We start from the raw sequence: 12,551 nt of genomic DNA, 5'->3' as shown, positions 1-12,551 counted from the left end.
TGGAGAGTTCTGCATTTTCCTGTGGAATGTTCCGGATTTTCCTGTGGATTGTTCCGGATTTCCCTGTGGAGAGTTCCGGATTTCCCTGTGGAGAGTTCCGGATTTCCCTGTGGAGAGTTCCGGATTTTCCTCTGGAGAGTTCCGGTTTCCCTGCGGAGAGTTCTGGATTCCCCTGTGGAATGTTCCGGATTTCCCTAAAAAGAGAGTTCTGGATTTTCCGATGGAGAGTTCTGGATTTTGCTGTGGAATGCACCGGATTTCCCAGCGGAGAGTTCCGGATTTCCCTGTGGAGAGATCCGGATTTCCCAGCGGAGAGTTCCGGATTTCCCAGCGGAGGGTTCCTGATTTTCCTGCAGAGTTCCGGATTTTCCTGCGGAGTGTTCCGGATATCCCTGCGGAGAGTTCCGGATTCCGATGTGGAGAGTTTCGGATATCCCTGCGGAGAGTTCCGGATTATCTTCTGGAGAGTTCCGGATTTCCCTGCGGAGAGTTCCAGATTTCCCCACGGAGAGTTCCGGATTTCCCCGCGGAGAGTTCCGGATTTCCCCGCGGTGAGTTATGGATTTTCCTGCAGAGAGTTCCGGATTTCCCTGTGGAGAGTTCTGGATTTCCCTGTGGAGAGTTCTGGATTTCCCTGCGGAGTGTTTTGGATTCCCCTATAGAGAGTTCCGGATTTCCCTGTGGAGAGTTCTAGATCTCCCTGCGGAGAGTTCCGGATTTCCCAGCGGAGGGTTCCTGATTTTCCTGCAGAGTTCCGGATTTTCCTGCGGATTGTTCCGGATATCCCTGCGGAGAGTTCCGGATTCCGATGTGGAGAGTTTCGGATATCCCTGCGGAGAGTTCCGGATTATCTTCTGGAGAGTTCCGGATTTCCCTGCGGAGAGTTCCAGATTTCCCTGCGGAGAGTTCCTGATTCCCCTGAGGAGAGTTCCGGATTCCCCGGTGGAGAGTTCCAGATTTCCCTGCGTGAGTTCCGGATTTCCCTGCGGAGAGTTCCGGATTTTCCTATGGAGAGCTCCGGATTTCCCTGCGGAGTGTTCTGGATTTCATTGCGGTGAGTTCCGGATTTCCCTGCGGAGAGTTCCGGATTTCCCTGCGGAGAGTTCCGGATTTCCCTGCGCGAGTGGAGGTGCTTCCAGTCATCCCTCTGAATGGCCTGGCTCTCATTTTAAGGTTCTGCGCAACTTTGATGTGGATACGCACCCCCCCCCCCCCCCCCGCCCCGTCAACCCCGCACCAGCAGTTTCTCTCTATCGACCCCATCAAATCCATTAATCATCTTAAACCCCTCCCTTGATCAGGTCAGCCATCCTCAATCTGCTTCCTGAACAGAGGTTGCCCTGCTAACCCTCCACATCAGTGTTTTTTCAAACTTTTTTTCCGGGTGCCCATTTTAACCAACCGGCCGACCTGCGCGACCCACGCCGGCCGACCTGCGCGACCCACGCCGGCCGACCCTCACTGCGCGACCCACGCCGGCCGACCTACGTGACCCACGCCGGCCGACCTTCGGGACCCACGCCGGCCGACCTGTGCGACCCCACCATTTTCTCTTCCCTTGTTTGTTGCTGACAAAAATGGAGGAAATGGTTTTGTGTCCCTTTGGCCCCAATGGTCCCCCGAACTTGAAAAAAAAAAAAGGCTGCGACCATATTTTTAAAAAATGCGGCCGCACTGCGCATGCGTGCCCGATCATCGGTGCGCATGCACAGTGCGGCCAAATCTTTATTATCTGTTCCTGGCCATTTTGAAGGCCGCTCGCAGCCGGCATTATTAAGAGCCGGCTGTTGCGCGTGGATTTGCACAATCGGGAATGCCGCGACGGACGGCTCCACGACCCACCCGCGGGTCGCGCCCCCCAGTCCATAATGGCGACGGCACCTTGCGTATCGCAACCCCCTCCCCGACCCAGTTCTCACCTGCTGGGCAGTCTTGTTCTTGGGTTTTTCTTTCTTCTCCTTGCCCTCCTTCGAGGCCAGGTCCTTGGCGGCGTCCCCACTTTGGTCAGGGGCCGGGAGGTAGGTCTGCTTGTCCCCATCCCAGTACAGGTACTGCTGCGTCTGTGCATTATAGTAGTACTACACATGAAAATATATACACAAGAGAGAGTGCCATTAACCCGGAAGCCTTGCACTTGCTGAGGTTACAAATATGCTCCGAGGGCAATGGGGAGGGTCATGTTAAACCTCGGAAGGCCTCGAGGAACCGGTTCACTTCTCCCAATGGAATCCCAAGAGGCAGACCCCTTTCTGGTGCCCCATGGGAGGAAGTCCCACATTGTCTGCACTCCCTGTGGGAGCGAGTCCCACATTCTCCCCACTCCCCGTGGGAGCGAGTCCCACATTCTCCCCACTCCCCGTGGGAGCGAATCCCACATTCTCCCCACTCCCCGTGGGAGTGAGTCCCACATTCTCCCCACTCTCTCTGGGAGCGAGTCCCACATTCTCCCCACTCCCCATGGGAGCGAATCCCACATTTTCCTCACTCCCTGTGGGAGCGAGTCCCACATTCTCCCCACTCCCTGTGGGAGAGAGTCCCACATTCTCCCCACTCCCTGTGGGAGCGAGTCCCACATTCTCCCCACTCCCCGTGGGAGCGAGTCGCACATTCTCCCCACTCCCCATGGGAGCGAATCCCACATTTTCCTCACTCCCTGTGGGAGCGAGTCCCACATTCTCCCGACTCCCTGTGGGAGAGAGTCCCACATTCTCCCCACTCCCTGTGGGAGAGAGTCCCACATTCTCCCCACTCCCCGTGGGAGCGAGTCGCACATTCTCCCCACTCCCCGTGGGAGCGAGTCGCACATTCTCCCCACTCCCCATGGGAGCGAATCCCACATTTTCCTCACTCCCTGTGGGAGCGAGTCCCACATTCTCCCCACTCCCTGTGGGAGAGAGTCCCACATTCTCCCCACTCCCTGTGGGAGCGAGTCCCACATTCTCCCCACTCCCTGTGGGAGAGAGTCCCACATTTTCCTCACTCCCCGTGGGAGCGAGTCCCACATTCTCCTCACTCCCTGTGGGAGCGAGTCGCACATTCTCCCCACTCCCTGTGGGAGCGAGTCCCACATTCTCCCCACTCCCTGTGGGAGAGAGTCCCACATTTTCCTCACTCCCCGTGGGAGCGAATCCCACATTTTCCTCACTCCCTGTGGGAGCGAGTCCCACATTCTCCCCACTCCCTGTGGGAGAGAGTCCCACATTCTCCCCACTCCCTGTGGGAGCGAGTCCCACATTCTCCCCACTCCCTGTGGGAGAGAGTCCCACATTTTCCTCACTCCCCGTGGGAGCGAGTCCCACATTCTCCTCACTCCCTGTGGGAGCGAGTCCCACATTCTCCCCACTCCCTGTGGGAGCGAGTCCCACATTCTCCCCACTCCCCCGAGTCACTGTCTTTTATTGATGTCCTGCACCCTGCTCCCCACAGGTGGAAGCACCTTCTCTACGTCGACCCCAGCAAAACCCTCCTCATAATCCTGAAGACAGCTCATTTGAGAAATACATCGCACGGAGATGCACAGAAGGGGATTGGGTCCAGCCCTGTTCTCTTCCCAGATGTTCAACAATTGGCTTTGACATCACAAAGGTGAACCCTTCGGAAGCTCCAAGCGTTTTCTCCTGTTGCACAGAACCGGCCCAGGAATTACTCGTTTCAGCCTGGAGGGGGAGTGTGTTCAGGCGCTGTGATGACGCACAACACCAAACGTTCACAGCTCACTGCTCCGGCCCCATCGGCAGATCCAAGCCCGGGAACCTGCACTTTCAGGAAGGATGTCGAGACCTCGAAGAGAGGGAGCGTGCGGTGGACTGAGATTTAACCCGGAACGGTTCCAGGCGCAACTGCAGTTCATGTGCAGGGAGAGACTGGGAAAAGCTGGGATTATTCTTTCTCCACCGAGGGGACAAGGTTAAGGGTGGCGGGGGGGGGGGATTTAAATCGAGGCTTTCACAATCGCGAGGGTTTTCTTTTTGATCAAGTAAATGAGGAGAAAGTGTATCCCAGGGGCAGGAGGGTCAGTAGCTGGAGAGGGGGACAGACACAGATTGAAGAGAATCAGTAAATCAATCTGTGGGAGTGAGTTGCTGTGGTCTGGAAGGTGCTGCCTGAAAGGGCGGCGAAAGCAGCTTCACCCTCAAAGAGGATCGGGTAACTACTGAAGGGGTAAATCTTCATGGAAAAGAGGTTGGAGGGGGGGGGGGGGGGGGGGAGAGAGAAGAGAATTGACTTGTTCCTTCTGTCATGCGAGAGTGCCTTTAAGACATGGATGTTTAAGCAATGTACCTTTAAGGAAACAGTGATGTCATAGAGTGGGTGGAGCTCAGCTTCGGTCGGCCATTTTGCAGGTTTTTAGTTTCCGTTTAAAAGCTATGTCTGTGTGTTTCCAGAGAGCTGCACGTTGAGCAGTGTAAAGGTAGAAAGCCAGTTTGCGACAGTCTCCGCCATTCTACAGAAAATATATATATCCTTTAACCTGATGTGATACTGTTTAAAGGTGTTAAGTCTCTTGGACGTTTGAAGGAACATTTTAAGGAAGTATTGCAACAGTAATCTTTGAAGTAAGGGGTGTTAAGAGAGCCAATGTTTATGTAAGATGTTAAGTTGACGTCATGGAATAAACAGTGTTTTGTGTTAAATTGTGTCCATAATTGTAATCCCACACCTAGGGTACTCGCCGTGTGCTCGGAAAAGCAACAAATCCATTAAAGGGAGAGGTTGGTTGAACTCCATGGTACATTTTGGGGTTCTGAAAACGCCTCGCCCATGACACTTCAAAGAGCCGGAATAGCCATAGTGGGCTGAATGGCCTCCACCTGCACTACATCGTTCACAAAGAAAATTCTGCTCAATCTGCGTGAAAGTGCCAGTGTGTCCGCTTCCTCGACCGTGCAGAGTGCAGTGCAGCGTGTCAATAAATCACGGATATTGCAATGGCGTTGAGGGGGGGGTGGGGGGCAACACGATGGGGTTGGTGCCAGTCCTAACGAGAGCCCGTGGGCACCAACCTCAGAGACGGGCTGGAGAGCGGAGATGCTCGAGGTCTGGTATGGCCTCATGATAGTGCTGCCGTCAAAGTGAGGTCTGGCGGGGCGAGGTTGTGGGGGGGGGGGGGGGGGGGCTGGCCCTCAACGGCCCTTCCCTGCCTGCTAAATTTCCGTACATTCGGACACGACCGCGACCTCGCGCCTGCCCGAAACGCGTTTTGAGAATGGAGTCCGGCTTTACCTGCGAGTTGGGGTCGTAGTAGAGTCCGGTCTGCGGGTCGTAGTAATATCCCGACTGCTCGTCGTATTGGTAGGTGGAGACGTCCGGCACGGCTGTGGGGGGAGGGAGGCAGAGAGGTTCAGTAACTGTGGTTTTAATATTCAGCCTGGTTGAAACGCCGCTTCCTGCCCCTCCCGCCGAGGAACACTCCTGAGAGGGTCGGCCTCCTCCGGTGTGACACGAGGTGTCCTCGGCAGCGAAGGTTCTCATGGACGGGCCTGGTCAGCCCGCAAGGCAACAACTTGGTGTTGGCCCGCCCACCCCGGAGTCAGGACCCAACTCAGAAAGGAGCAGGGATCGAATGTGATGCACGGCCACTCCCCAGGGAGTTCAGCGAGCAGCGGCACCCCCCCGCACGCCCTCAACCCGAGGCCAATGGTGCTGCGCCCCCGAACGGCCGTACTCACGGTACTGGGTGTAGTCCTGCGTACCCGCGCTGGAGCTCGAAGACGGTTGGTCGCTGCCACTTGCCGCAGGCGCCTGGCCAATGATCAGCTGCGGCTCAGCCACGATCTCCACTTTCTGGGTCACCGGAGGTCGGGCGATCTGTGAAGTCTAAACAGGCAGAAAGTGGGGTGAGGGTTGGTATGTCCAGGTTCCCAAGTCGCTTTCACACTGCAGTGTGAGATTTTGGCGATGGGGAGGGGGATCTAATCAAAGTGCTCACGATGATCAAGGGTGTTTTAGATCAGACAGAAATTACCACCCCCTCAGGGCGCTCCCTCAGTACTGACCCACTGACAGTGCAGCACTCCCTCAGTACTGACCCACTGACAGTGCAAAACTCCCTCAGTACTGACCCTCTGACAGTGCGGCACTCCCTCAGTACTGACCCTCTGACAGTGCGGCACTCCCTCAGTACTGACCCTCTGACAGTGCAGCATTCCCTCAGTACTGACCCTCTGACAGTGCGGCACTCCCTCAGTACTGACCCTCTGACAGTGCGGCACTCCCTCAGTACTGACCCTCAGACAGTGCAGCACTCCCTCAGTACTGACCCTCTGACAGTGCGGCACTCCCTCAGTACTGACCCTCTGACAGTGCGGCACTCCCTCAGTACTGACCCTCTGACAGTGCGGCACTCCCTCAGTACTGACCCTCTGACAGTGCAGCACTCCCTCAGTACTGACCCTCTGACAGTGCAGCACTCCCTCAGTACTGACCCACTGACAGTGCAGCACTCCCTCAGTACTGACCCTCTGACAGTGCGGCGCTCCCTCAGTACCGACCCTCTGACAGTGCAGCACTCCCTCAGTACTGACCCTCTGACAGTGCGGCACTCCCTCAGTACTGACCCTCTGACAGTGCGGCACTCCCTCAGTACTGACCCTCTGACAGGGCAGCGCTCCCTCAGTACCGACCATCTGACAGTGCAGCGCTCCCTCAGTACCGACCCTCTGACAGTGCAGCGCTCCCTCAGTACTGACCCTCTGACAGTGCAGCGCTCCCTCAGTACCGACCCTCTGACAGTGCGGCACTCCCTCAGTACTGACCCTCTAACAGTGCGGCACTCCCTCAGTACTGACCCTCTGACAGTGCGGCACTCCCTCAGTACTGACCCACTGACAGTGCAGCACTCCCTCAGTACTGACCCACTGACAGTGCAGCACTCCCTCAGTACTGACCCTCTGACAGGGCAGCGCTCCCTCAGTACCGACCCTCTGACAGTGCAGCACTCCCTCAGTACTGACCCTCTGACAGGGCAGCGCCCCCTCAGTACCGACCATCTGACAGTGCAGCACTCCCTCAGTACTGACCCTCTGACAGTGCAGCACTCCCTCAGTACTGACCCTCTGACAGGGCAGCGCTCCCTCAGTACCGACCCTCTGACAGTGCAGCGCTCCCTCAGTACCGACCCTCTGACAGTGCAGCGCTCCCTCAGTACCGACCCTCTGACAGTGCAGCGCTCCCTCAGTACTGACCCTCTGACAGTGCGGCACTCCCTCAGTACTGACCCTCTGACAGTGCGGCGTTCCCTCAGTACTGACCCTGACAGTGCGGCACTCCCTCAGTACTGACCCTCTAACAGTGCGGCACTCCCTCAGTACTGACCCTCTGACAGTGCGGCACTCCCTCAGCACTGACCCTCTGACAGTGCGGCACTCCCTCAGTACTGACCCTCTGACAGTGCGGCACTCCCTCAGTGCTGACCCTCTGACAATGCAGCACTCCCTCAGTACTGACCCTCTGACAGTGCGGCACTCCCTCAGTACTGACCCTCTGACAGTGCAGCACTCCCTCAGTACTGACTCTCTGACAGTGCGGCACTCCCTCAGTACTGACCCTCTGACAGTGCAGCACTCCCTCAGTACTGACCCTCTGACAGTGCGGCTCTCCCTCAGTACTGACCCTCTGACAGTGCGGTGCTCCCTCAGTACTGACCCTCTGACAGTGCGGCACTCCCTCAGTGCTGACCCTCTGACAATGCAGCACTCCCTCAGTACTGACCCTCTGACAGTGCGGCACTCCCTCAGTACTGACCCTCTGACAGTGCAGCACTCCCTCAGTACTGACCCTCTGACAGTGCGGCGCTCCCTCAGTACTGACCACTGACCGTGCGGCACTCCCTCAGTGCTGACCCTCTGACAATGCAGCACTCCCTCAGTACTGACCCTCTGACAGTGCGGCTCTCCCTCAGTACTGACCCTCTGACAGTGCAGCACTCCCTCAGTACTGACCCTCTGACAGTGCGGCACTCCCTCAGTGCTGACCCTCTGACAATGCAGCACTCCCTCAGTACTGACCCTCTGACAGTGCGGCACTCCCTCAGTACTGACCCTCTGACAGTGCGGCACTCCCTCAGCACTGACCCTCTGACAGTGCAGCACACCCTCAGCACTGACCCTCTGACAGTGCGGCACTCCCTCAGTACTGACCACTGACCGTGCGGCACTCCCTCAGTACTGACCCTCTGACAGTGCAGCACTCCCTCAGTACTGACCCTCTGACAGTGCGGCACTCCCTCAGTACTGACCCTCTGACAGTGCAGCACTCCCTCAGTACTGACCCTCTGACAGTGCGACACTCCCTCAGTACTGACCCTCTGACAGTGCGGCACTCCCTCAGTACTGACCCTCTGACAGTGCTGCACTCCCTAAGTACTGACCCTCTGACAGTGCGGCACTCCCTCAGCACTGACCCTCTGATGCAGATGCTGGAGTAAAACCATCAATGAGGCTCCGAGCCCACAGCACATCCGCACACCTGGGCCCTTACCTGTGTGGAGCGCACGCTGTCTGCCGCGGCGTTGGGCGGTTTCTGGTACAGCTGTGGTGCAGCTTGTGTCTGAACCGACTGTGGGATAGGATCGACCCCGGGAACTCCCGGCTCCGAAGAAGTTTCTGTTGCTGCAAGGAACAGAAAAAACACATCCCCATCAAACACTCCCAGGACAGGTACAGCACGGGGTTAGATACAGAGTAAAGCTCCCTCTACACTGTCCCCATCAAACACTCCCAGGACAGGTACAGCACTGGGTTAGATACAGAGTAAAGCTCTCTCTACACTGTCCCCATTAACCACTCCCAGGACAGGTACAGTACGGGGTTAGATACAGAGTAAAGCTCCCTCTACACTGTCCCCATCAAACACTCCCAGGACAGGTACAGCACGGGGTTAGATACAGAGTAAAGCTCTCTCTACACTGTCCCCATTAACCACTCCCAGGACAGGTACAGTACGGGGTTAGATACAGAGTAAAGCTCCCTCTACACTGTCCCCATTAACCACTCCCAGGACAGGTACAGTACGGGGTTAGATACAGAGTAAACTCCCTCTACACTGTCCCCATCAAACACTCCCAGGACAGGTACAGCACGGGGTTAGATACAGAGTAAAGCTCCCTCCACACTGTCCCCATCAAACACTCCCAGGACAGGTACAGTACGGGGTTAGATACAGAGTAAACTCCCTCTACACTGTCCCCATTAACCACTCCCAGGACAGGTACAGCACAGGGTTAGATACAGAGTAAAGCTCCCTCCACACTGTCCCCATCAAACACTCCCAGGACAGGTACAGCACGGGGTTAGATACAGAGTAAAGCTCCCTCTACACTGTCCCCATCAAACACTCCCAGGACAGGTACAGCACGGGGTTAGATACAGAGTAAAGCTCCCTCTACACTGTCCCCATCAAACACTCCCAGGACAGGTACAGGACAGGGTTAGATACAGAGTAAAGCTCCCTCTACACTGTCCCCATCAAACACTCTCAGGACAGGTACAGCACGGGGTTAGATACAGAGTAAACTCCCTCTACACTGTCCCCGTCAAACACTCCCAGGACAGGTACAGGACAGGGTTAGATACAGAGTAAAGCTCCCTCTACACTGTCCCCACCAAACGCTCCCAGGACAGGTACAGCACGTAGTTAGATACAGAGTAAAGCTCCCTCTGCACTGCCCCCGTCAAACACTCCCAGGACAGGTACAGCACGGGGTTAGATACAGAGTAAAGCTCCTTCTACACTGTCCCCATCAAACACTCCCAGGACAGGGACAGCACGGGGTTAGATACAGAGTAAAGCTCCCTCTACATAGTCCCCATCAAACACTCCCAGGACAGGTACAGCACGGGGTTAGTTACAGAGTAACGCTCCCTCTACACTGTCCCCATCAAACACTCCCAGGACAGGTACAGCACGGGGTTAGATACAGAGTAAAGCTCCCTCTCCACTGTCCCCATCAAACACTCCTAGGACAGGTACAGCACGGGGTTAGATACAGAGTAAAGCTCCCTCTACACTGTCCCCATCAAACACTCCCAGGACAGGTACAGCACGGGGTTAGATACAGAGTAAAGCTCCCTCTACACTGTCCCCATCAAACACTCCCAGGACAGGTACAGCACGGGGTTAGATACAGAGTAAAGCTCCCTCTACACTGTCCCCATCAAACACTCCCAGGACAGGTACAGCACAGGGTTAGATACAGAGTAAAGCTCCCTCTACACTGTCCCCATCAAACACTCCCAGGACAGGTACAGCACGGGGTTAGATACAGAGTAAAGCTCCCTCCACACTGTCCCCATCAAACACTCCCAGACAGGTGCAGCACGGTGTTAGATACAGAGTAATTCTCCCTCTACAGTGGCTGCGGAAGTCCTGCCTCCATCCAGAGCATGGTGATGGCCAAGGTTAGGAGTGGTTGATGAAACGTAGCTGGGTGGGTTGTGGCCACGCCGGAGAGGCGACCTGACTGACCTGCCGTGGTGGGAGGTGCCTCATATGTTGTTGGAGGTGCCGCTCGCCCACTGCTCTTCGGCTGCTGCTCGGAGCTCCGCTGGTAATCCTGGGGATATTGGTTACCACCCTGTCCAGGTAAAACAAGGCGTTAGGATTGGGGATGGGGCAGGCAGCGTAGAATCATCCTCAATGGGGAATCAAATCGACGCGTTTCACAATTCCATCAGGGAGAGATTACACTGACTGGAGAGTTTAGGGCAGGCGGCTAAAATCAAAATAAGAGCTCAGGAGGGTCTGAATGGGCCTCCTCCTGTTCCTGTGTAACAGGCTGGAGAGGGGCTGAGTGGCCTTCTGTTCCTGTGTAACAGACTGGAGAGGGGCTGAATGGGCCTCCTCCTGTTCCTGTGTAACAGGCTGGAGAGGGGCTGAATGGGCCTCCTCCTGTTCCTGTGTAACAGGCTGGAGAGGGGCTGAATGGGCCTCCTCCTGTTCCTGTGTAACAGGCTGGAGAGGGGCTGAATGGCCTCCTGTTCCTGTGTAACAGGCTGGAGAGAGGCTGAATGGGCCTCCTCCTGTTCCTGTGCAACAGGCTGGAGAGGGGCTGAATGGCCTCCTGTTCCTGTGTAACACGCTGGAGAGGGGCTGAATGGGCATCCTCCTGTTCCTGTGTAACAGGCTGGAGAGGGGCTGAATGGGCCTCCTCCTGTTCCTGTGTAACAGGCTGGAGAGGGGCTGAATGGCCTCCTGTTCCTGTGTAACAGGCTGGAGAGGGGCTGAATGGCCGCCTCCTGTTCCTGTGTAACAGGCTGGAGAGAGGCTGAATGGGCCTCCTCCTGTTCCTGTGCAACAGGCTGGAGAGGGGCTGAATGGCCTCCTGTTCCTGTGTAACACGCTGGAGAGGGGCTGAATGGGCATCCTCCTGTTCCTGTGTAACAGGCTGGAGAGGGGCTGAATGGGGCCTCCTCCTGTTCCTGTGTAACAGGCTGGAGGGGGGCTGAATGGGGCCTCCTCCTGTTCGTGGGGAGCAGGCTGGAGAGGGGCTGAATGGGCCTCCCCCTGTTCCTGTGTAACAGGCTGGAGAGGGGCTGAATGGGCCTCCTCCTGTTCCTGTGTAACAGGCTGGAGAGGGGCTGAATGGGCCTCCTCCTGTTCATGTGTAACAGGCTGGTGGGGCTGAATGGGCCTCCTCCTGTTCCTGTGTAACAGGCTGGAGAGGGGCTGAATGGGGCCTCCTCCTGTTCCTGTGTAACAGGCTGGAGAGGGGCTGAATGGGCCTCCTCCTGTTCCTGTGTAACAGGCTGGAGAGGGGCTGAATGGGGCCTCCTCCTGTTCCTGTGTTTCAGGCTGGAGAGGGGCTGAGTGGGGAGCAGGCTGGAGAGGGGCTGAATGGGGCCTCCTCCTGTTCCTGTGTTACAGGCTGGAGAGGGGCTGAATGGGGCCTCCTCCTGTTCCTGTGTAACAGGCTGGAGAGGGGCTGAATGGGGCCTCATCCTGTTCCTGTGTAACAGGCTGGAGAGGGGCTGAATGGGGCCAACTCCTGTTCCTGGGGAGCAGGCTGGAGAGGGGCTGATTGGGCTCCTCCTGTTCCTGTGTAACAGGCTGGAGAGGGGCTGATTGGGCTCCTCCTGTTCCTGTGTAACAGGCTGGAGGGGCCGAATGGGCCTCCTCCTGTTCCTGTGTAACAGGTTGGAGAGGGGCTGAATGGCCTCCTCCTGTTCCTAACAGGCTGGAGAGGGGCTGAATGGCCCTCCTCCTGTTCCTGTGTAACAGGCTGGAGAGGGGCTGAATGGGCCTCCTCCTGTTCCTGTGTAACAGGCTGGAGAGGGGCTGAATGGGCCTCCTCCTGTTCCTGTGTAACAGGCTGGAGAGGGGCTGAATGGGCCTCCTCCTGTTCCTGTGTAACAGGCTGGAGAGGGGCTGAATGGGCCTCCTCCTGTTCCTGTGTAACAGGCTGGAGAGGGGCTGAATGGGCCTCCTCCTGTTCCTGTGTAACATGCTGAGAGGGGCTGAATGGGCTCCTCCTGTTCCTGTGTAACAGGCTGGAGAGGGGCTGAATGGGCCTCCTCCTGTTCCTGTGTAACAGGCTGGAGAGGGGCTGAATGGGC

The 12,551-nt window shown here is 56.8% G+C and overlaps 2 protein-coding genes across 9 annotated transcripts in view; both read right to left on the bottom strand.

Annotated features, from left to right (window-relative positions):
• LOC140398897 (semaphorin-3F-like) overlaps positions 1–12,551 on the bottom strand; it is a 558,403-nt gene that overhangs the window by 225,860 nt on the left and 319,992 nt on the right. The window lies entirely within an intron of this gene.
• The window catches only part of LOC140398896 (RNA-binding protein 10-like), a 108,420-nt gene that overhangs the window by 15,405 nt on the left and 80,464 nt on the right, over positions 1–12,551 (bottom strand). For 4 of the 8 annotated variants that reach the window (XM_072487856.1, XM_072487854.1, XM_072487860.1 and 1 more), the window contains exons 14-18: positions 10,465–10,573; positions 8,479–8,609; positions 5,670–5,817; positions 5,224–5,315; positions 1,920–2,078 (exon numbers count right to left, since the gene is read on the bottom strand). In XM_072487856.1, the coding sequence (XP_072343957.1) occupies positions 1,920–2,078; positions 5,224–5,315; positions 5,670–5,817; positions 8,479–8,609; positions 10,465–10,573 (639 nt within the window). The remainder of the gene's footprint in view (positions 1–1,919; positions 2,079–5,223; positions 5,316–5,669; positions 5,818–8,478; positions 8,610–10,464; positions 10,574–12,551) is intronic. The other 4 variants (XM_072487857.1, XM_072487862.1, XM_072487858.1 and 1 more) reach the window with 3 other exon arrangements.

Source organism: Scyliorhinus torazame, chromosome 22, assembly GCF_047496885.1.
Source record: "Scyliorhinus torazame isolate Kashiwa2021f chromosome 22, sScyTor2.1, whole genome shotgun sequence".
NCBI lineage: Eukaryota > Metazoa > Chordata > Chondrichthyes > Carcharhiniformes > Scyliorhinidae > Scyliorhinus > Scyliorhinus torazame.
This window is presented reverse-complemented; position numbering and strand designations above follow the sequence as displayed.